This window comes from Orycteropus afer, unplaced genomic scaffold (genome assembly GCF_000298275.1).
Source record: "Orycteropus afer afer isolate SDZICR_OR568_19922 unplaced genomic scaffold, OryAfe1.0 scaffold00021, whole genome shotgun sequence".
Taxonomy (NCBI): domain Eukaryota; kingdom Metazoa; phylum Chordata; class Mammalia; order Tubulidentata; family Orycteropodidae; genus Orycteropus; species Orycteropus afer.
In genome coordinates, this window is record NW_006921608.1 from 13,036,718 (window position 1) to 13,058,064 (window position 21,347).

General features: G+C 35.6%; 1 protein-coding gene across 1 annotated transcript in view; it reads left to right on the forward strand.

The window, feature by feature from the left end:
- The window catches only part of RGS22 (regulator of G protein signaling 22), a gene marked incomplete at its 5' end in the record, with an annotated part of 150,188 nt that overhangs the window by 113,567 nt on the left and 15,274 nt on the right, over positions 1 to 21,347 (forward strand). The window contains 8 exons of the mRNA XM_007934882.2: positions 657 to 851; positions 2,772 to 2,864; positions 4,831 to 5,003; positions 5,991 to 6,153; positions 7,624 to 7,782; positions 14,344 to 14,412; positions 17,298 to 17,459; positions 19,803 to 19,982. Coding sequence (XP_007933073.2) covers positions 657 to 851; positions 2,772 to 2,864; positions 4,831 to 5,003; positions 5,991 to 6,153; positions 7,624 to 7,782; positions 14,344 to 14,412; positions 17,298 to 17,459; positions 19,803 to 19,982 — 1,194 coding nt within the window. The remainder of the gene's footprint in view (positions 1 to 656; positions 852 to 2,771; positions 2,865 to 4,830; positions 5,004 to 5,990; positions 6,154 to 7,623; positions 7,783 to 14,343; positions 14,413 to 17,297; positions 17,460 to 19,802; positions 19,983 to 21,347) is intronic.

The window sequence follows — 21,347 nt, forward strand, 5'->3', positions numbered from 1 at the left end:
ATCAGGGTCGCTCAGTCTGCTGCCAGACCACAGCTCTGTGTGTCTCCTTTTTTGGTATTTTCACACAAATTCTTCTGCTAGTTGGGGTTTAGTCCACTTTTGTATCCTTCCCTTCAAGGCTCAGGGGTCCAAGATTATCTTCTGTGTCTGTGTTCATTGGTTTCCCTTTTCTTCCTTGAAGAGCTTCTGTGCAGTCCTTGTGCCTAGTCCGCCATCTTGCCGGAACTCCCCCTTGGGCATTCTTGCCTCTTATTTCTAAAGGGCATTTCAAACCACTTTGGAAAGTAGAACAAATGTGTTAGAAATGTTGTGAACTTATAGGAAAAAGGGAGCATCTAACCTCAAATCAATAATAATAATAATATATAGTACCTCCTTCAGAATTTTTATAACTTCAAAATATTGGAACGTCAAATCACATACTCTTGGTCTGCAGGCTAATTGACTAATTACAGAAGAGGAAATAGGAAGAGAAAAGGAAAAATTAAGACTTTTGAATAAATGCATTGCTTTGGCTCACATGCTTTTGCACATCTTGTCAAGAAAAATTACTTGAGTTTGCCTTCTTACTTTTTTTTTTAAATGCCTTTGCTGAAGAATCTGCTAATCATTATTGTTTCTCCCAACGTCTTCTCCACTCTCCTGTTTCCTTTTAGTATCTTTTTGCCACTTACATTGCTCCTTCAGCCACTCTTGACGTTGGACTCCAACAGGAAAAGAAGAAAGAAATTTATATGAAAATACAGCCACCATTTGAAGACCTCTTTGACTCAGCTGAAGAATATATCCTTCTTCTCCTTCTTGAGCCCTGGGCAAAGATGGTGAAAACAGACCAAATAGCTTATAGAAAGGTATTGCAGCACTGATAAAATTTATGTGAACTATCCAGGTTTACTGCAAAATTGATGATTAGTGGCATTGTTAACTCACAAGAGAAAAATGGAAAAGGGTCTTTATATAAGCCAGAGATTCAGAATTAAGATTTGGCCAAGCTCAACATTTGGGGGAGAATGTTTTTATTGACATTATTTTATTTTATTTTTTTTTTGTCAGTTTCCCAGCTAAATCCTAACAAAAGATTTTATTCTATGTCATTTTTAGTTTTCTTTGCAAATATGTCAGAAGAGAGATATCTTTTTGTTTCCTGTGAACCAGCAAAATATGCCATGATAATATACTGGCCTGGTCCCTTCTAGCCAGTTTTCAGCAATGGCCTTAATTTTGATTAATGGAAAAAGCCTATTCTGTCTTATGTTGGATGAGCTACAGTAAATATTACACTCATGGAAAATATAAACGTTTCATATGTATTGTGAAAAGCAGATCCGCTGACTTCAGTGCTGCTATTTTAAAGCACCCCCAGATGTTCGTCAGGTCAGAGTGCTTGATTGGATAAAAATTTCAACACATCTTTTTTCATTCTGAAAGAGATCATTTTAAGCCTCAATACTTGAATATTTTCATTATTCTTATTGATGGGTGGAGGAAATTTCTTTAAATATTTATTTTGAATTACAAATTAAAACCATCCATGGGTATTTTTTATATTAAGTGAATGCACGCACCCTGTGCATGATGTCATTTCAGGTGGAACTCCCTGTCTTTGGATTGCTATTGTTTGTTCATATCTGCTCAGAGACTTCTTAGATAGGCATGTCTTCCACCGGAAAGGATAACTTAGATAATTAAGAGAAAATTAATACCAAAACATTGTGCATGGAGCTTACCTTAAGACTGTGGCTGAAATATCTCTTGGGGTTTACCAAATTCAAAGACCAAAGTAATTACATTTTCATTCCTGAATTCCCTTTGTCCTGAAAAGTTAATATCACATCCTTTCTACTTCAAAACTGCATATATTATACTAGGAAAATTAGAATGTCATGTGAAATTTAAAAATATTCCTCCCGGTTATTATTTTAAATATAGTTTATGATACAGAGAAAAGTGGTCCTGAGATAGTTCAAAATAAGAAAAAAGATTTGGAATTATAACTAACTTTCCTAACCAAAAATGTTATAAAATGGACTTTTTCCTTTTTAATGATAAGAGGAAAGATAAGCTGCTTTCTTCTACAAACTTCCTTAAATTCAGCCCAGAGAACTACTTTAAAGGCCTGATGACTGAATTATATAGACTATTTCCCAAATGAGATGGCCAAACAGATTACCAGAGCTAGCTATTAAATACAGAAAGTTCTCAAGCAGCTGATCGGCTAACCTGGTTTTTCCCTGCATTAGAGAAATGGTCTGTATTGCAAAATACTTGCTTTCCTGACAAGTTCCTAAAGGCCGAGACTTGCTGTAAGGTTTAATTTGATGAGTGACTCCTCTATTGCTGTAGCAGTGAAGTCTTTGCTTACAGACCAATACAGGATCTGGTAATTTCTTTTTCTTCTATAGATTAGTGTCCCAAAAGCTAGCAATGCCTGTCTTCATGACTATTTTCCTGTAATCATGAATAGAAATTAGAACTGTGACCAACCTATTTGTTTTGTATCTGTGCTAGAAAAAAGTGTGATTTTTGGTGGTACTGTATCATTACATAGAAATGTGTGGGTTTTTTTATTGTATACATTCAAAGTCTGATTTGTTGAAGCTAATGTTTTTAACTATGTTGATATTCCTACTTTTGTCTCCAAAATAATTTGCTCTATTGGCAAAGATATTTGTTTCTTAGCCCACTGTTACTGGCAACTTGTGCATTCCATTCCTCACTTTTTCATAATGTACAGTCTATTGATGTTATAAGCGTTATTGTTGTTTTATTAGGTGGAGCTGGTGGAAGAAACTCGACAGCTGGACTCCACATACTTCAGAAAGCTTCAGGCTTTGCACAAAGAGACATTTTCCAAGAAAGCTGGAGTAAGACAACTCCCTGCTTAAAAAAACTTTTTATCCTGGAGATAGTTACTGCTTCATATGATGGGGGAGGACAGAATGTATTGATAAAGTAGTGGGATAGGCATTCTCATTTTTTTGTTGTTGTTCCTTTGCCTGGCCTGCTGCATTTCACAGGTGTCATGTTTTATTGCCACATTTACCAGAGCTAGAAAAACAAACCCTACCAGGTAGCCCAGGGAGCCACGCCACTCATTGCCATAGGACCAGAAACTCAAGCTTTAAGCCATATTGTATCCCTGTTAATGTTATTGGTTGTTTTCTGAGTGGCAGCAGTTCTTTCTTTGTGGTCAGGGCACAAAAGAGTTAAATGGAGTTTTCTGAACAGAAAAGAACTATTTGTTCTTTTTGGTAAAAATAGTAAAAAAAAAATGGAAAGGAACTGAGGAAGAGAGTAAAAAGATCTTATGATTGACTATGATATTAAAGTGTTATTTTTATTTCTAAATTTATAGCTTTTGGAATGGTGAATTAAGCCATGGTAGATCTGTAACATGAAATGTATGCATCTACATAAAAATGACAGTTTAGATTTGTATTTATCGACATGGAAAATGTCCAAGGCATTATTATCTAAAAATATGTTGGTTGTTGTTATGTTGAGTCTGACCCAACTCATAGCAACCCCTCCTTGGGTTTCTGAGGCGGTATCACTACGGAAGTAGATTGCCCAACCTTCTTTCCGAGGAGTGGCTGGTGGGTTTGAACCGCTAGCCTTCTGGTTAGCAGTCAAGTGCCTTAGGCACTACGCTACCAGAGCTCCCATCTAAAAATATCGAGAACAAAAACATTAGTATGCTATGATTCTATTTATGTCAAATGATATATGTATTTCTATGTGTGTGTGTGTGTGTGTGTATATATATATATGTATATATATATATGAGCAGAGAGAGATATCTGAAAACATGGTTATCAAGTATTAAAGATAGTGATGAGGTTTCAGATAGTTTTTTGCTTTCTTTTTTGTACTTTCCTTAAATTTTTATGCTTTTACAATCAGTTTCACAAAAACAATAAAGTGATTTTTTATAATGTAACTTTTACAATAGTTGTCTTAGTACAGAAGCTCTCATTTGAAACACTATTAATTAATATCTTAGAAAAGATATGTAAAAATTCATCAGGATAGCACATTTTAAAGTTTTATTATAAACTTTACGAACTAAAATTTCTAACATTCTCTATAATCCTTCTTCCTTAAAAAAATTGATTTTTAAAAAATTGCTATTTTTTTCTCATGGTCTGAGGTCTTTTAAAAAATAGAAAATTAGTTAATGATATAGGGAATTATGTAAGGAAGGGCTTTTTAAAGAATTAGCCTCTTTAGCACTTTGCATTTTAGGCTATTTTACAGAGATCTTGAAAATACCAAAATATTAGCTTTTATGTAAAAGAGATTACTTTTGAAGAATCACAATTAAAGCAATATTTTACATTGCCCTATAACTTTTACAAGCACACTATAGATATAAGAATGTTTTATATTAGTGATAAAGTGTTAAGGGAAAGAAGCAGGTAACGGAACCACACATTACATGTATAATCCTCTTTATTGTTAGTAAAGTACATGTATGTATAAAAAAAGACTAGAAGGATATATACCAAAATTTTAATGGTGGTTTTTTATTTTCTTCCTATTTTTCTTTTTTACTAAAAACACTAATTTTCTACTAAAAATAATAAAATTAATATTTTATAAATACATGCTTTATATATAATAGATGTTTATAAATGTTCATGAAAAGAAGTGAATGGAATGGAAAGGAACAGAATGGTATTAGTTAGAACATGAACCACCTAGATTCTTAAACTAGTTCTTAAATGACCTTGGCCTAATAATTAATTTTTATTTTAGTTTTTCTATTTAGAAATAGGGGGAAAATATCACATTTAAGAGGTTTTTATGAAAAACATTGTCTTACTCTAGGACACCACTTCTGAAGTTGGAATTGGTATTTCACCACTCCCTGATGTCTGTAAACAAACAGAATATTGGAATAATGTTCCTGCAGAATATAGGCATTTTCATTTTAATGATCTGCTTAACAACAAGCTGGAGTTTGAACATTTCTGTCAGTTTCTTGAGGCTCATTCTTCAAGGTGAGTAACAACCATTTTTAAGTGTATTTTGTTTTTAAAAGGTAATTTTTCTAAGCTACTGGTCTTGATTCAACATATTATTATAATGATTAGGTGCTAAATTATATCCAAGTCAGTAAAAACTGCTAAGCATAATTGTCTGAAATCTGTGTGAGTAACTTTTTGTTATGAAGTGTTATTTTATTGTAGCAAAGTTCAAAATGTTATGCTGAGGGTTTGAACAATATTGGTTGATTCTATTAGTATTGTCTAACTTGAAACATCAGTAAACTTTATTCTTCCCTTTTTCCCTTTTCTGCTGTTTTTTTCTTTTGCATTTCTCTAGATAGGTGCTTTTGTGATTATTTCTAGAAGTGTCTCTTCTATGTTTAGTAACATAGTTATACACTATTAGAATTAATATTGTGCAATTTTTATTAACTGATACTTAAACATGGCAGTTTTACACAGAATCTTGGAAACTTATGATATATTTATCTCATATTAACTGAAATATTTATTATACTTTTTTCCTTTTAATTTTCTCCCAAGTTAACAGAAACTGGTTTTACATCTGAGAGCCAAATTTCATTGTGATAATTTTATGTGTATATAAAAGTTCTCTTTTTTGTGATAAGGGTTATTCTAAATTTAGCATGTTAGGAATGGATATTTTCCCATATTTGAAATTGACAGTACTAGTCCATCAGTAATGGAAGAACTCTGAGACCCTTCTACTGTTGATAATAGTTTTTTTTCTGATCCCCAGTACTCCTTGTCATCATTCATTATATTTACCCAGGATGAGGGTTATAATAGGATCGAGTTAACTAGACTAGAAAGGGATTAGAGCCATAATATTATACTCATTAGTGATCTATTCAGTTGTACTAATTAGTCAAGACAACCACCTTATGAGTTTTGTCAAAACAACAAGTTGGTTGCTGTTTAATAAAGTTGAGAGAAATAAATAAGAAGGGCAATATTTTGTTTCTGTTTTTATTTTAGCATGGACCTTAAGTGCTGGACAGACATTGAGCAGTTCCAAAGAATACCTTTCAGAGATCGAAATCAAAGAGAAGCAAAATCTATATATATAAAAAACAAATACTTAAATAAAAAATATTTCTTTGGACCCAACAGTCCAGCTTCTTTATATCAACAGGACAAGGTATCAACGTGGAAACATATTTTCTATATTGAAATATGAAAATAAGTTAGTTTATTTATTTTTGCCAATAACCTAAAGAAAGACTATGAATGTCAGATTAGTATCCAGCAGTGAGTTTGCGTGCTTATGTAACACTTATATCTCTTAAAATATAGCTGAATTTTTATACCTTTGAAATATGAAAAATTAAGAATTATTAATTTAGTTTGAAGTTTGTTAATACTGCATTACTACTTTAAAGATTAAATGTATAGCATATGATTTTTGTTTTGATGGCTTGAAAGGATATATATCCTAATTGCATACATTTGTACAATACTTATTTCAGATTAATTTTAAGTTCAATAAATTAAAGAAAAATTCTGAGATCTTCACAAGTAGAATATACCAAATTGAAAAAGAACTAGATTTTTGGCAAGGTAAGGAGGAATAAGTAAAAGTCTTTGAGAGTAAGAGGAAGGAGAAATTCTAAAATTAAGCAATGTTGACCAAAATGCTTTGCCCTTAGTTCCCTGAGATGCAAATCTGGGATCCATTAGCAAAAGTGGCTGGATATCCTAATAAGCACAAGTATGAAATAAACACATGGAAAGCATTTGTTTTCTATTTGGCTTGGGCTATGTTGCGTGAGGTTTCATGGTATCTGATGCTACTGTGTGAACCCTCCAACATGCTGAGAATTGAAAATTCCCTTAAAAAGTTACCCATTGCTATCATAGCAAGTGGTTGTGTTTACCACAGATGAGTCATCCCAAGAACTTTCTTCCTCATCTTTGTCTTTACTTTTATTTTTGGTATTTTCCATTTAAGGACTCCTTTGTAACATTAAGTTTTAGGAACATCATGCTAGTCCTAATTTAAGTTACGGAGCCAGAACTGATTAACAAGGTAGTAATTTTCCTTTTTATACAACAATTACTACCTTGTTAATCAGTTCTGTCATTACTTGACTAATATTATTAATCAAAGGAGGGCTAATAAGAGGTTTCTCTTTTGTTTTTATTAAAAAAAAAAAAATAATAGTGGTAGTAGTATTTTATTAGTGTTATTAATCAAAAGAGGCCTAAGAAGAATTTGTTTGTTTCTGTGAACAATCTAAAATATTAGACCTAGATGAGAACTTAGAAAGCAAATGGACTAATGTACTTATTTTACAATGATGGTACTGAGGCCAGGGATCACAAATGCCATTGCTTGTGGTAATCCACTCCTGTATTCTTTTCAGTATGTCATCAGTAAGCATACTCACACATCTTAAACAATTGCCACGTAAATCACAATTCTTGGATGTTTGGGAAATCGACTGTCATTAACTCTGCACAATATAGGCAGGAGACTGTACAGAATTTAAAAATCATGGCACCTGTCAGTTGTTCAATAAATGGCTGGAGGTGAATGAATTAATTAATGAGTATTAGTATTTCTCTACCAAAGAAGAAGTTTGTGGTTTCTGTTTCATTTTTATCTTAGATAATGCAGCTAAGTGGTGGATGGGGAAAAATTCTGCATGAGCAACTTGAAGCACCTGTTCTACTTGAAATTCAAAAGCATGTCCGAAATAGGCTAGAAAATGTGTGGTTGCCAATGTTCCTTGCAAGTGAACAATTTGCAGCACGTCAAAAGATAAAGGTATATACATTAATATAATCTTTGGATAGAAGTTGGCAGTACCTATCAAAACATCAATGGTGCATACCTGTTGATCTACTGATTGTGCTTCTATGGTATAGTTAAGAACATGTGTTCAGACTTCCCAAATTCTAATCTCAACACTGTTGTTGTTGTTAGGTGCCATCAATTCGTCTCCAACTCATAGCGAATCCATGTACAGCAGAACAAAACACTGCCCAGTCCTGTGCCAGCCTCACTATCCCTGCTAAACCTGAGCCCATCATTGCAGCCATTGTTTCAGTCCATCTTGTTGAGGGCCTTCCCCTTTTTCATTGACCCACCACTTTATCAAGCATGATATCCTTCTCCAGGGAATGGTTTCCTTCTGACAACATCACCAAAGTAGGTGAGACAAAGTTTGGCCATTCTCGTTTCCAAGGAGCATTCCAGCTGCATTTCTTCCAGGACAGATTTGTTAGTTCTTTTAGCAGTCTGTGGTACTTTCAGCATTCTTTACTAACACCACAACTCAAAAGCATCAACTCTTCTGCAGTCTCCCTTATTTGTTGTCCAGCTCTCATATGCATATGAGGCTGTTGAAAATACCATGGCTTGGGTTAGGCACACCTTAGTCTTAAGGGAGACATCTTTGCTCTTCATCATTTGAAAGAGGTCTTTTGCAGCAGATTTGCCCAATGCAGTACATAATGATGTCTTGAGTGCTGCTTCCATTGGTGTTTATTGTAGAACCAAATAACATTAAGTCTTTAACAACTTCAATCTTTTCTCCATTTATCATGATCATGTTTATTGGTCCAGTTGTGAGGATTTTTGTATTTTTTTATATTGTGGTGTAATTCGTGCTGCAGACGGTAGTCTTTCATCTTCATCAGTAAGTGCTTGAAGTCATCTTCACTTTCAGCAAGCAAAGTATGTCGTCTGCATATTGCAAGTTGTTAATTGAGTCTTCCTCCAATCCTGATGCCATGTTCTTCTTCATATAATCCAGCTTCTCAGATTATTTTCTCAGCATATAGATTGAATAAGTATGGTGAAAGGATATAACCGTGATGCACTCCCTTCTTGATTTTAAACCATGCAGTATCCCCTTGTTCTATTCAAACAACAGGCTCCAGGTCTATGTACAAGTCCCTCATGAGCAAAATTAAGTGTTCGGGAATTCCCATTCTTTTCATTGTTATCCACAATTTGTTATGATACACACAATTGAATGCTTTTGCATAGTCAATAAAACACAAGTAAACATCTTTCTGGTGTTCTTTGCTTTCAGCCAAGATCCATCTGACATCAGCAATGATATCCATCGTTCCACATCCTTTTCTGAATCCAGCTTGCACCTCTGGAAGTTCTCTGTCAATATTCTGCTGCAACCATTTTTGAATTATCTTTCAGTAATATTTTACTTGCATGTAATATTAATGATAATGCTCGATAATTTCCACATTGTGTGGGATCACCTTTCTTTGGAATGGGTACAAATATGGATCTCTTCCAGTCAGTTGGCCATGTACCTCTCTGCCAAATCTCTTGGCATAGCCAAGTGAGTGCCTCTGGCAGGGCGTCCATTTGTTGAAACATCTCAATGGGTATTCTGTCAATTCCTGGAGGCTTGTTCTGCACCAATTCCTTCAGTGCAGCTTTGACTTCTTCCTTCAGTATCATTGGTTCTTGATCATATGCCACCTCCTGAAATGGATGAACATCAACCAATTCTTTTTGGCACAGTGACTCTGTGTATTCCTTCCATTGTCTTTTGATGTTTCCTGCATCGTTCAATATTTTGCCCATAGAATCTTGCAGTATTGCAACTCCAGGCTTAAATTTTTTCCTGAATTCTTTCAGCTTGAGCAATGCTGAGTGTGTTCTTTCATTTTGATTTTCTAACTCCAGGTCTTTGCACATTTCATTATAATAATTGACTTTGTCTTCTCTAGCTGCTCTTTGAAATCTTCTGTTCAACTCTTTTATTTTGTCGTTTCTTCCATTTGCTTTAGCTATTCTCCATTCAAGGGCAAGTTTCAGAGTCTCTTCCGACATCCATTTTTGTCTTTTCTTTCTTTCCTGTCTTTTAATGACCTTTTGCTTTCTTCATGTATGATGTTCTTGATGTCATCCCACAATTCCTCTGGCTTTCAGTCATTAGTGTTCAATGCATCAAATCTGTTCTTTAGATGGTCTCTAAATTCGGGAGAGCTATATAATCAAGGTCATATTTTGGCTCTCGTGGCCTTCTTTTAATCATCTTCAGCTTCAGCTTGAACTTGCATATGGCACTTGATGGTCTGTTCCACAATCAGCTCCTGGCCTTGTTTTGGCTGAAGATACTGAGCTTTTCCATCTCCTCTTGCCACAGATGTAGTCAGTCTGATCCCTGTGTACTCCATCTGGTGAAGTCCACGTGTATAGCCGCTGCTTGTGTTGTTGAAAAAAGGTATTTGCAATGAGTAAGTCGTTGGTCTTGCAAAATTCTATCATGTGATCTACAGCGCTATTTCTATCACCAAGGCCATGTTTTCCAACTACCAGTGATTCTTCTTTATTGCCTCCTTTTGCATTTGAATCACCAGTGATAATCAACCCATCCTGATTGCATGTTTGGTCAATTTCAGACTGCAGAAGTTGGTAAAAATCTTCAATTTCCTCATCTTTGGCAATTAACCAAAAAAACACAAACTCATTGCTGTCGAGTGAGATCTAACTCATAGCAACCCCTCCTTGGGTTTCTGAGGCAGTATCACTACGGAAGTAGATTGCCCAACCTTCCTTCCTGGGAGTGGGTTTGAGCTGCCAGCCTTCTGGTTAGCAGTCAAATGCCTTAGGCACTGTGCCACCAGAGCTACTGGCATTGGTGGTTAGTGCATAAATTTGAATAATAGTAGTATTAACTGGTCTTCCTTATAGGCATATGAATATTATCCTATCATTGACAGCATTGTACTTCAGGATAGATCTTGAAACATTTTTTTGTGGTGATGAATGCCACGCCATTCCTCTTCAATTTGTCATTCCCATCATATGGCTGTCTGATTCAAAATGGCCAAAACCAGTCCATTTTAGCTTACTAATGCCTAGGATATCAATCTTTATGTGTTCCATTTCATTTTTGACAACGTCCAGTTTTCCTAGATTCATGCTTCATACATTCCATGTTCTGATTATTATTGGATGTTTGCAGCTGTTTCTTTTCATTTCGAATTGTGCCACATCAGCAATTAGAGGTCCTGAAAGCTTTACTCCATCTATATCATTAAGGTCGGCTCTACTCTGAGGAGGCAGCCCTCCCCCAGTCAACACTACTACATATTAATTGTACATCCTAAAGTTTTGTATTCTTAGTTTCCTCATTGGAAAAATTGGACTTACAATAGTAGCTGCTTCATAAGATTAGTGTGAAAATGAAATGAAGTGATACATGTTTAGTTTCTTAGCATGCTGCCTGGCATATAGTAAACATTCAAATGATACATGTTAATATTGTTATTATTATTTATTTTATTTTTACTGAGTCCTCACACAAATTGGCAAAGATGTTCAAAGACATTCATTGCAATCTCATGTGGGGAAATAATTGAGTGAATTATGATAATTTCATACTATGAAGAACTGCAGATTTCCATCTAAAGTGAGATTATAAAAATGGAATTAAAATATAAAAATTAGATTTCCTATGTACTGATACGAGAGCTCTGGTAGCATAGTGCCTAAGGCACTGGATTGCTAACCAGAGGGCTGGTGGTTCAAACCCACCAGCCACTCCTCGGAAGGAAGATGGGGCAATCTACTTCCATAGTGATACTGCCTTGGCAACCCAAGGAGGGGTCGCTATGAGTCGGGTCCAACTTGATGGCACATAACAACAACAACAACATGTACTGATATGGAAGATTTTTTTGTCAATTGAAACAGTCAAGATGAATGACAGTATGTAGCTAATTATCCCATTTCATATGCTTATATTTCTGCATCTGTCTTCTGTCCAGTTTGGTCGGTTGGTCAGTCAGTTGGTTGGTCAGTCTGTCTGTCTGTCTATCTGTCTATCTATGTACCTATCTTTGTTTATGCATGATAAAAGATCTAAAAAGACCTGCTTCCTGGGGGTAGATTTGGGAAGTTTATTTGGGGATTTCTGCTTTGTAAGTTTTCCAATAACATATCAACAGCGTTTCACTGCTATTTATAAGGTTTTCACTGACCAATTCTTTGAGAAGTGAATGGCCCCTTCCTTCTTCCCGGCCTGTCTCAGTCTGGAAGCTCCACTGAAACCTGTCCACCATGGGTGACCCTGCTGGTGTTTGAAATACAGTGGCATGGCCTCTGTACAGCAGCACACAAGCCACCCCAGTGGGACAGACTGACGGGTGAGTGGTGGGTTGTACCCTTTCCCCACACTTATTTAATCTTTATAATGAGCAAATAATCTGAGAAGCTGGACTACATAAAGAAGAACGTGGCATCAGGATCAGAGGAAGACTCATTAACAATGTGTGATATGCATATGACACACCCTGGCTTACTGACAGTGAAGATGACTTGAAGCACTTACTGTCAAAAATTAAAGACTATAGTCTGCAGTGTGGATTACAACTCACTATAAAGAAAGCAATAATCCTCACAAATGGACCGATAACCTGCATCGCTGTAAATGGAGAAAAGATTGAAGTTGTCAAATATTTCATTTTACTTTGATCCACAGTCAACATCCATGGGAAAAATAGTCAAGAAATCAGACAGCGTATTGCACTGGGAAAATTAGCGCAAAAGACCTCTTTAAAGTACTGAAGAGCAAAGATGACACTTTGAAGACTAAGCTGTGCCTAAGCCAAGTCATGGTATTTCCACTGACCTCATATGCATGTGAAAGCTGACAATGAATAAGGAAGACTGAAAAAGAGTTGATGCTTTTGAATTGTGGTGTTGGTGAAGAATACTGAGAGTTCCATGGACTGCCAGAAGGACAAACAGATCTGTCCTGGAAGAAGGGCAGTCAGCATGCTCCTTGGAAGTAAGAATGGCCAGACTTCGTCTCACCTACTTTGGTCATGTTGTCAGAAGGAACCATTCCCTGGTGGATATCATGCTTGGTAAAGTGAGGGGTCAATGAAAAAGGGGAAGACCTTCAACAAGATGGATTGAAACAGTAACTGCAACGTGGGCTCAACTATAGTAAGGATTGTGAGGCTGGCACGTTACTGGGCAGTGTTTCATTCTGTTGTACATAGGGTTGCTATGAGTCGGAGCTGACTGGACAGCACCCAACAACAACAACTTTGTTAGTGGATTTTTAAAAATTTTTTTGCTTGTTTTATTTGATAAGAAACATATTTAAATAACTTAAAATGTCTTTATCACACTTAAAAAGAAGCAAATCTGATCTTTACTAAGATAACACAATAGGTAGAGAGCATGTAATTTTTGGACTTTAATATGCAAAGCCACATGCTGTTAGTATTGTTCAAGAGACACCTAAAAAAGCTGTCTTCTATATTTAACTTAACAAACACTTTATGGTCTATAGTCTGGCAATACCTTTAGTCTTAAACTTCTGAGCAACTTAAGTTATAGAAAACACAATACAGCTGGGAGCATAGAATTTATAGTATGGAGAAGTAGAGTTGTCTTTTTTAGGCCAAAAGTTCCTGTAAATAAGCCTTGGACAACTCAGATTTCCTCATTCCCTTTCTTTATTTCTCTATCCAAAGCCAAATAAAAGGATATGTGGCTTAATAATATTATTTACCACATTTTTTCACTATGTTTACTACAATAATTTTATTGTAACCTGCATTCATTTCTTGATTTAGCATTCTTTGAGTTGCCAGCAACATAAATGGATTCTGACTACCTTGAGCCAAAGATAAAAGGCAGCAGGAGAATTTATTATAAAATGATGCTAGGGCATCTCACAGACAGGGGAAGAGTTGACACTCAAGCTTTAGAAAGAGTGGGGGCCATGGTGGACTTGGGAACTCATCAAAAGACTCAGACCCAGTGTTTTTAGTTTATGTCTCTCTAGGTCTCTCCTGGATCTATCTGCTATACACAAGGAGGTAGAGTCAGATAGTATAGACGTGGCAGGATCTGCTTCCAAAAAGGGAAAATATGGTGAACAGACAATAGATGGTAATTATAAGAAATGCCTATCATAGATCTCCCACGTTGAATAAATTTTGTATTCTTGTAAAATAAAATGAGGAATTACATGGCAAAAAAAAAAAAAACAAGAAAGGCACAAAAATCTCAGAAGTCGTAACTATTTTGTCAGCCTCAGTTTTCGTATGACCCAGAGAGAAACTGTTTTCTCCATTTACGGCAATACAATCAGGTAGTAGTATCTCCATGTAGCAGATGTGGAAACTGTCAGGAGAATTTGAGTGACTTGCCCACACACCTGACCACAGGGCTTTCATTTCTAAGTCTGATCCTCCTTTTCCTAAACTGTGCTACTTCTTATCCAAGCTGAGTCCTTTAGCTCGTTTTCTTAGCTATTAGATTAGTAAATGATTTAAAAATTCTAGACATCCTGAGTAACTGGGATACAATAATTGGTTTTGCTTTTAGGTACAGATGAAAGATATAGCTGAAGAGCTCTTACTACAGAGACATGAAAGGAAAATCGGGGTCTGGAAGGCAAGTTGTATTTGTTATAGTCTTCCTCTTATAAGTTTCACTCTGTCAGAGGGTTGTTTTTCCTTTCCATTCTTATTCAGAGAATTTCACTGTCAACACTGCTTTCTAAGCCACCGTCTGACTTCTGATATCTCTGGAAATTATTCTTAATTGGCTGATGGAATTTGGGAAAAAGTGTGACTTTACCAGAGCCCTGTTCTCAAAGAGTGTTTTGACCTGCTCAGCCTTAGAAGCATGTGATTAGACTTTAAAGATGTATTTTGCATTACTCTGTTTGTGATGGATTTATTGAAACAAGCTGTTCATTCCAGCATATGGCAGTTTGTTTATTATTGAGAGTGGGTTACACAAAAAGAATGTAAAATATGCAGCAGAATCAGCTGGTTAAATCATCGTACATTATCCTTGTTGTTTAGAATTACATTTTAGTTTGAAAAGAACTAAGTTAACTATCATTTTGGTGATTATGAAAACCATTATAATATGATACTATACTGGAAATCACCTCTTTTGCTTCTTAACAACCATGATAAATATTTCAGCCTACAAGTTTATGTGTATTTATTCTTCCCAAAGTCTCAATAGAATATTAAATTAGATCTCGGTGACCCTCTGCAAACTAACAAAGAAATAGAAATTTTACTTGAATGTTAGAGGAATGTATGTATCTGTTAGGATGCTCTTTTCCTGTATTTTCCTCTCGAAAGGAAACATTTTTTTTCCCCCAAAGGAAACTTTTTAATGTTTATCTTTTTGTGTTATTTTTTTTTTTATTCAAACACTAAGGTAGGTCAGAGAGGCTTACATTTTATAATACTGTGCATTGTAATACTATTTTCTGTTTAGTTAAATTATAGGTTTTATTTAAATTACTAAGTTTTAGTATCTTAAGAAGCAGCTCTTAAAACATTATTTGCTGAGTGAGTTTTAAATAAACATCCCCGTCTGGTACCTAGTTGTTCCTGTTTAGGGTTGTAATTTTAATATGGACCGTATGGTGAGGTTCTTCACTTTTTATTCAGAGAACATGACTTTGCATCACTAAAATAGTGATAGACATCTACTAACCTGTCTTGCTTAAGGGCACCACCATTCACCTCCACTACCTGGAGGTGCCTTCATTTTTCAGTTTCCAACTCAGATGTCATCTTTCAAGTCCCTCTTCTGCAAAGCTTTAACTCCTCCAAGAGAAATTAGTTACTCCTTCTGTGTTCCCTTCAGGAGGTGCCACAGTGGTTAAATGCTTGGCTGCTAACCGAAAGCTCAGTGATTCAAACCCACCATCTGCTCCTAGTGGTGTTTCTAGTGGTGCTTCTGGTGGCATGGTGATCAAGCACCCATCTGCTAACTGAGAGGTCAGCAATTCAAACCCACTAGCCACCCCACAGGAGAACGATGTGGCCATCTGCTTCTGTAAAGATGACAGCTTTGGAAACCCAGTGGCGGTTCTTCTGTGTCCTGTGGGGTCACTATGAGTCAGAATTGAGTCTATGGCAATGGGTTGTTTCTTTTTTTTTTCCTTTGTGTTCCCTTGACACTTTTTTACGTAGCTCTCTTTAAACACTTATATTGACGGCCGCTTATAATTTGTTTATAGGAACTTATTTTGTATATTGTTAGTTTAAAATAAAAACCAAACCCTCTGCCATCAAGTTGATTTTGATTTAGCAGCCCTATAGGACAGAGTAGAACTGCCCCTCCTAGGATTTCCAAGGCTATACATCTTTACAGAAGCAAACTGCCCTACCTTTCTCCTGCAGATCAGCTGATGTGTTTGAGCTGTCAACCTTTTGGTTAGCAGCCCATGGCTTTAACCACTGTGCCACTAGAGCTCTTTATGTCATTGAAGAATTTTTTTTGTCATTAATGGGTATTTATTAAGCATTTTGATTATATCTTAATTCAATCTTCTGATAGAATCCTTAAATTCACCTAAAATATTGCCTTTATAATGATACTTTCTTGCATGATAGGCTAAAATCAGCTTTGGGAAATTCAGTAAAATTTACCCAGTTAAAAAATATCTACTTAGTAAATTCAATAAAATCTATTTCATATGTTTTTGAATTCTGAGAGACTAAAGAAAGAACATCAATGAATATGTGATTTTAAATGGTCAGTAAAGAAAGTAAACATTAGACATATTTTAAAATTGTGCAAATGTAATAAAATAAGTGTAAGTAAAAATACTTTTAACTAAAACACCGTGAGTACTCTGTCTTTTTTGTTATTTTACATAAATTCCTAGGCACAGGAAGTTTATTATTAAAGATAAATTATTATTATAAGTAATTATTGTTGCCATTATTATTAATTATTAATGCTAATTTATCACTAAACAATATGTTTGTGTTACCTATGACTTGATCTTTCCAGGACAGGATTAGCGTGACACTTTATACTAAATTTTTTATTTAATTATAGGATTAATTGGTAACTTTGTCTAAAAATAATGAAAAAATATTCAACTGTTTTACCTTCTAAAAGATAGGATAATCATACATTAATATATAATATGTACAGTAATTTAATAATATTTAATCCTAACTTTACAATTATTTTCTTCTGTTTAGGCACAGAACTCATACTTTGCACTAAAGACTAGTTTTTCGCCACAGTCCCAAGACTGCTAACATTCTTAAACAATATAGTCATCTGTTCTAAATCACGTCCAGTCATTTCTTTTTCTCTCTACCTCTTAAAAAATAATGCCTGCAAATTATAAAAGAGACAGAGGAAGAAAAGTTACCAAATTCTGTTATATCCATGCTGTAAATTTCAGGCATCAAATCCAAGGGGATAGAAGTTGGTAATTTTTAACCTAACTAATGACTTTACTATTACTTTTAGAACACAGCTAATTTTCTATTCTTTGTTTTGGACAGCCCGTAGAGAGTAAATGGATATCTTCATCTTGTGAAATCATTGCTTTCCGTAAAGCATTATTGAACCCAGTTACTGCAAGACAATTTCAGCGTTTTGTGGCTCTAAAAGGAGATTTATTGGAAAATGGAGTACTCTTTTGGCAGGAAGTACAAAAATATAAGGTACTGTATTGGAAACTGGATAAATAGTCCCTTCAAGGAAGAAATGTATTAATATCAGATTCTTAACTGTAACTTATGGACAAGATTTGTATAAGATATCCCAATTTTGCCATTGTCTTCATACCAATATATAAATATTGAAGTGTTTATTATTTCAGGTCTAGATATATTCATTATTTTACAGTGAATAGTAAGAGGAACTCTGAAATGATAGTATTAGGTTTTCCAGGGAGTCTCATATATTGTAATCTAATGAGAACCTTCCTCAAAAGTTTTAACTGTGTATGCATATCATCTATACGTACTATAAACTTTTTTTTCCTGAAGATATCCATATGTAGTTTCTGTGACTACAATCTACTTCCTTAGCGATACTGCCTCGGAAACCCAAGGAGGGGGGGTCGCTATGAGTTGGGTCCGACTCAACAGCACGTAACAACAACAACATTGGAAAACAGTATAATTTTATTTAAAATGTATATGTTTTGGATGGGGGGCTCACAGAAAAAATAGAATGATATATTCATTCAGCAGATATATATTGAGCACCTACTGCTGTTGTTATGTGCCACTGAGTCAGACCCGACTCATAATGACCCCTCCTTAGCACCTACTAGGCCAGGCTAAATCCTGAGGATATAACCATGATCAGGCAGATGTCTCTCTTAGAGGTGAGAGGTTCATGGGAGAAACAGACAAGTGATAGACAAGGCAGTTATAACATGTATGATTAGTACAATGATGGAGAAGGTACAAGATGCTAGGGATGTATGAGGTGCTCTGGTGGCATAGTGCCTGCGATGCTAGGGAAGTACTTAAAATGGACACCTTGTCTGGACTAAGAAAGTCACAGAAAGCTTACTAGAGGAAAGTATGCTTACCTGAGACCACAGTAATAGGTATTGTCTAGACTAATGGCCACAACAGGGCAGAACAATTGGGAAAAAATCAGTTGTGATTCCTTCTAAATTCTATCCTTTCATTCTCAAAATTAAAACTGAATGACTGCACAGATTTGCTTTCATTTCACCTCATATTCTATAATAAACCAGGCTTACCAGAAAATTATAAGTGATAATCCCATAAAGACCAGAAAAATGCATTTAGGTAACATACCAAATATACATAGTCTAAGCAGGCATTTCTGAGAAGGTGATGTTAAATTGAGTAAAAAGAGTTTGGAACAGTCACAATGTAACATTTATATTAAGATTTTTTTCACACATAACTTATACCAAACTATATGTAAAGTTTTGTATGGCAGCTGCTAGAATTTTTCTTTCTTTCATAGCGCCCATAAGACAGCTGTTACAACATCTAGAATACAATGGGTACTTAATAAATGTTGACTCATTTCAAACCTAGAATTAGAAGCTTCCAAACATGTTTGCTTTTTAGTGACTTAGAGAACAATGTGTCTGACAGGAAAATGCCATAATTCAAGCTGAGCTACCTCTTTATTTTAAAACATGAGAGAACTACACCTGTGACATAGAAACTGGGTTGTATTAATATATATAATCAGTATTTTTAAGTTTTTTGGATATAAAGAGGATAATGTGATGGGGTGACTGGAGATGCATAGTGACATACCTGTCACCACCAGCACTCCCGTTTCTAACCTTTGAGCCTAAATCACCTGTTGAGAAGCAGTTCTGGTTGGGAAGGTTCTTCCATCCATCTCTAAGCTAAGTGTCTCTTCTTAGCATTCTCCTAGACTGCAGCACTTGTTAACTATCCCAAATTAGAATAATTTGTTTTCACACTTGCTCCTCCACTAACGATTGAACCTTTAAAGGGTTATTTTGGGGCTTATTTCAGTGTCTGACAGATTGCAGATACTCAACATATATTTATTAAATTAGTCAAAGTAGATACTAAAAGAAACAATTAGAATTAAATGAAACCCAGGAGCTCTGGTGGTGTGGTGGTTAAGGCATTTGCCTGCTAACCAAAAGGTCAGTGGTTCAAACCCACCAGCTGCTCTGTGGAAGAAAGATGGGGCAGTCTGCTTCCATAAAGATCGGACACCCAGTGGAGGTTGCTATGAGTTGGAATCGACTGAATGGCAGTGAGCTTGGTCTGGTTTTTGGTAGTTACGTAAGGTATACGTACAAAGTCTTAGGTTTCTTAAACCCAAGCATAGAGGAGAGAATGAATGGACAAATGGTATACTCTTTTCCATGTGACTTTTTACCCTCCGGAGGGTACATATCCCCAGTACGCTCTTGACTTGAAGTTGAAATGTATATAATTTTGAAGCACATATTGACCTAGTTCTATAAGGTTCTCTAAGTGAGGCATTAATCAAGTCTTATTTTTTCTTTCTTCCTCTTTATCCAGGACCTGTGCCATTCTCATTGTGATGAGTCCATCATCCAGAAGAAGATCACAACTATTATCAACTGCTTTATTAATTCCAGTATTCCCCCATCTTTACAAATAGACATTCCAATTGACCAAGCCCAGAAGATTATTGAACACAGGAAGGAGTTAGGACCATATGTGTTCAGAGAGGCACAGGTAAGAGATCAGGGAACATGGCTCAGCATATTTTAAAATAGACTGATAATCTAGATATTCTTTTAAAACCTTTTTCATTATTCACTTTTGGCAAGGTTCTAGTCTTCCTGGTTCTGAGATTTATTCTATTAAATTAAAAATTTTTTCACATATTACTAAAATATAAGAAACAAGTTACTTACTATTTTGATGATTATAATATACAGCAAATAAAATTATTTAAATACTACACTTTGTCCATAGTTAATCATTTTTATTTCTAACTTACAGAACTTCAGCTAATTCCTTCTTCCTTTCTCACCATTCATAATTCCTTTTCAAATATCTGCTAACATAAAAATATGTAAAATATGTCTCAAGATTTGTGTATTTTTAAGATTGAAATATTCACATAGCTCCTAAGAGGAGATTTGAGTACTTGACCAGCGTAAAGTACACAAGCTTATGAAAGGAAAGTCATGCCTGTTAACCCACTCAAATTACTTCTTCTTAAGATAAATAGTAGACACCAGTTACTTAGTGAACATAATTTATTTACATTTTGAAAAGCCTTTTAGTGATGTTGTTCCTAAAAAATGATTAAGAAAAATAAATTATAATAGGGGTAGTAGGGAAGACTGTGTTGTGAATTAAGTGATGTGAAACAGAGATGTGGAGTATAACTGCCCTTGTGCATGGAAAAGGCCATTATGCTTCATTTGGGAGCCAGCTGAGTTTTAGGTCCTCTAAGGGACAGAAAGTGGACTCACAACCCAACTTATTTATCAAAACAGGCAAAAATAGAGTAGAATGGTTGAGGATGTGCTAGCGAAACAGAGGAAACAAGCCTGCCAGAATTGTAACATGTGGCAATGAAAAGATCTCAGAGATCACATAGCCTAGCCTAGGCTGCCTGAAAGCCAGGCCAGAGCGTGTTCATATATATTAAAGCCTTGAGTCTGATTGGATGTCTGCAGGTGCTCCAGCTGGAATTTGTACATTGGTTGGTTCCAGCACACCCTCCAGGGATTGCAGTCAATGAACTTTCTTAAAGCCCTCTAGCCTAGGGAAGCTGATAAATCCAAGATTGGCAGGTGGTTGATCAGGTATTAATAGTTAAGACCAGTGGGTTCAAGTCCAAGAACTGGATGTTAAGTGTTATGCAGAATGTAGAGCCATCAAAAAAGCCAGACAGCTTTGCCAGAAAATCCATATATATTGGAAGCAGGCCACATCCCAGGGAAAACTCCCTTTCAACTGATTGGCTTCTCGTAGAAGATCTCATCATGGGGGATGTCTACGTCATAATTGCCAAACCACTGAGAATGATGGCCTCACCAGGCTGACACACAACCCTAACTACATTACATTTGGGAATGATTCAGG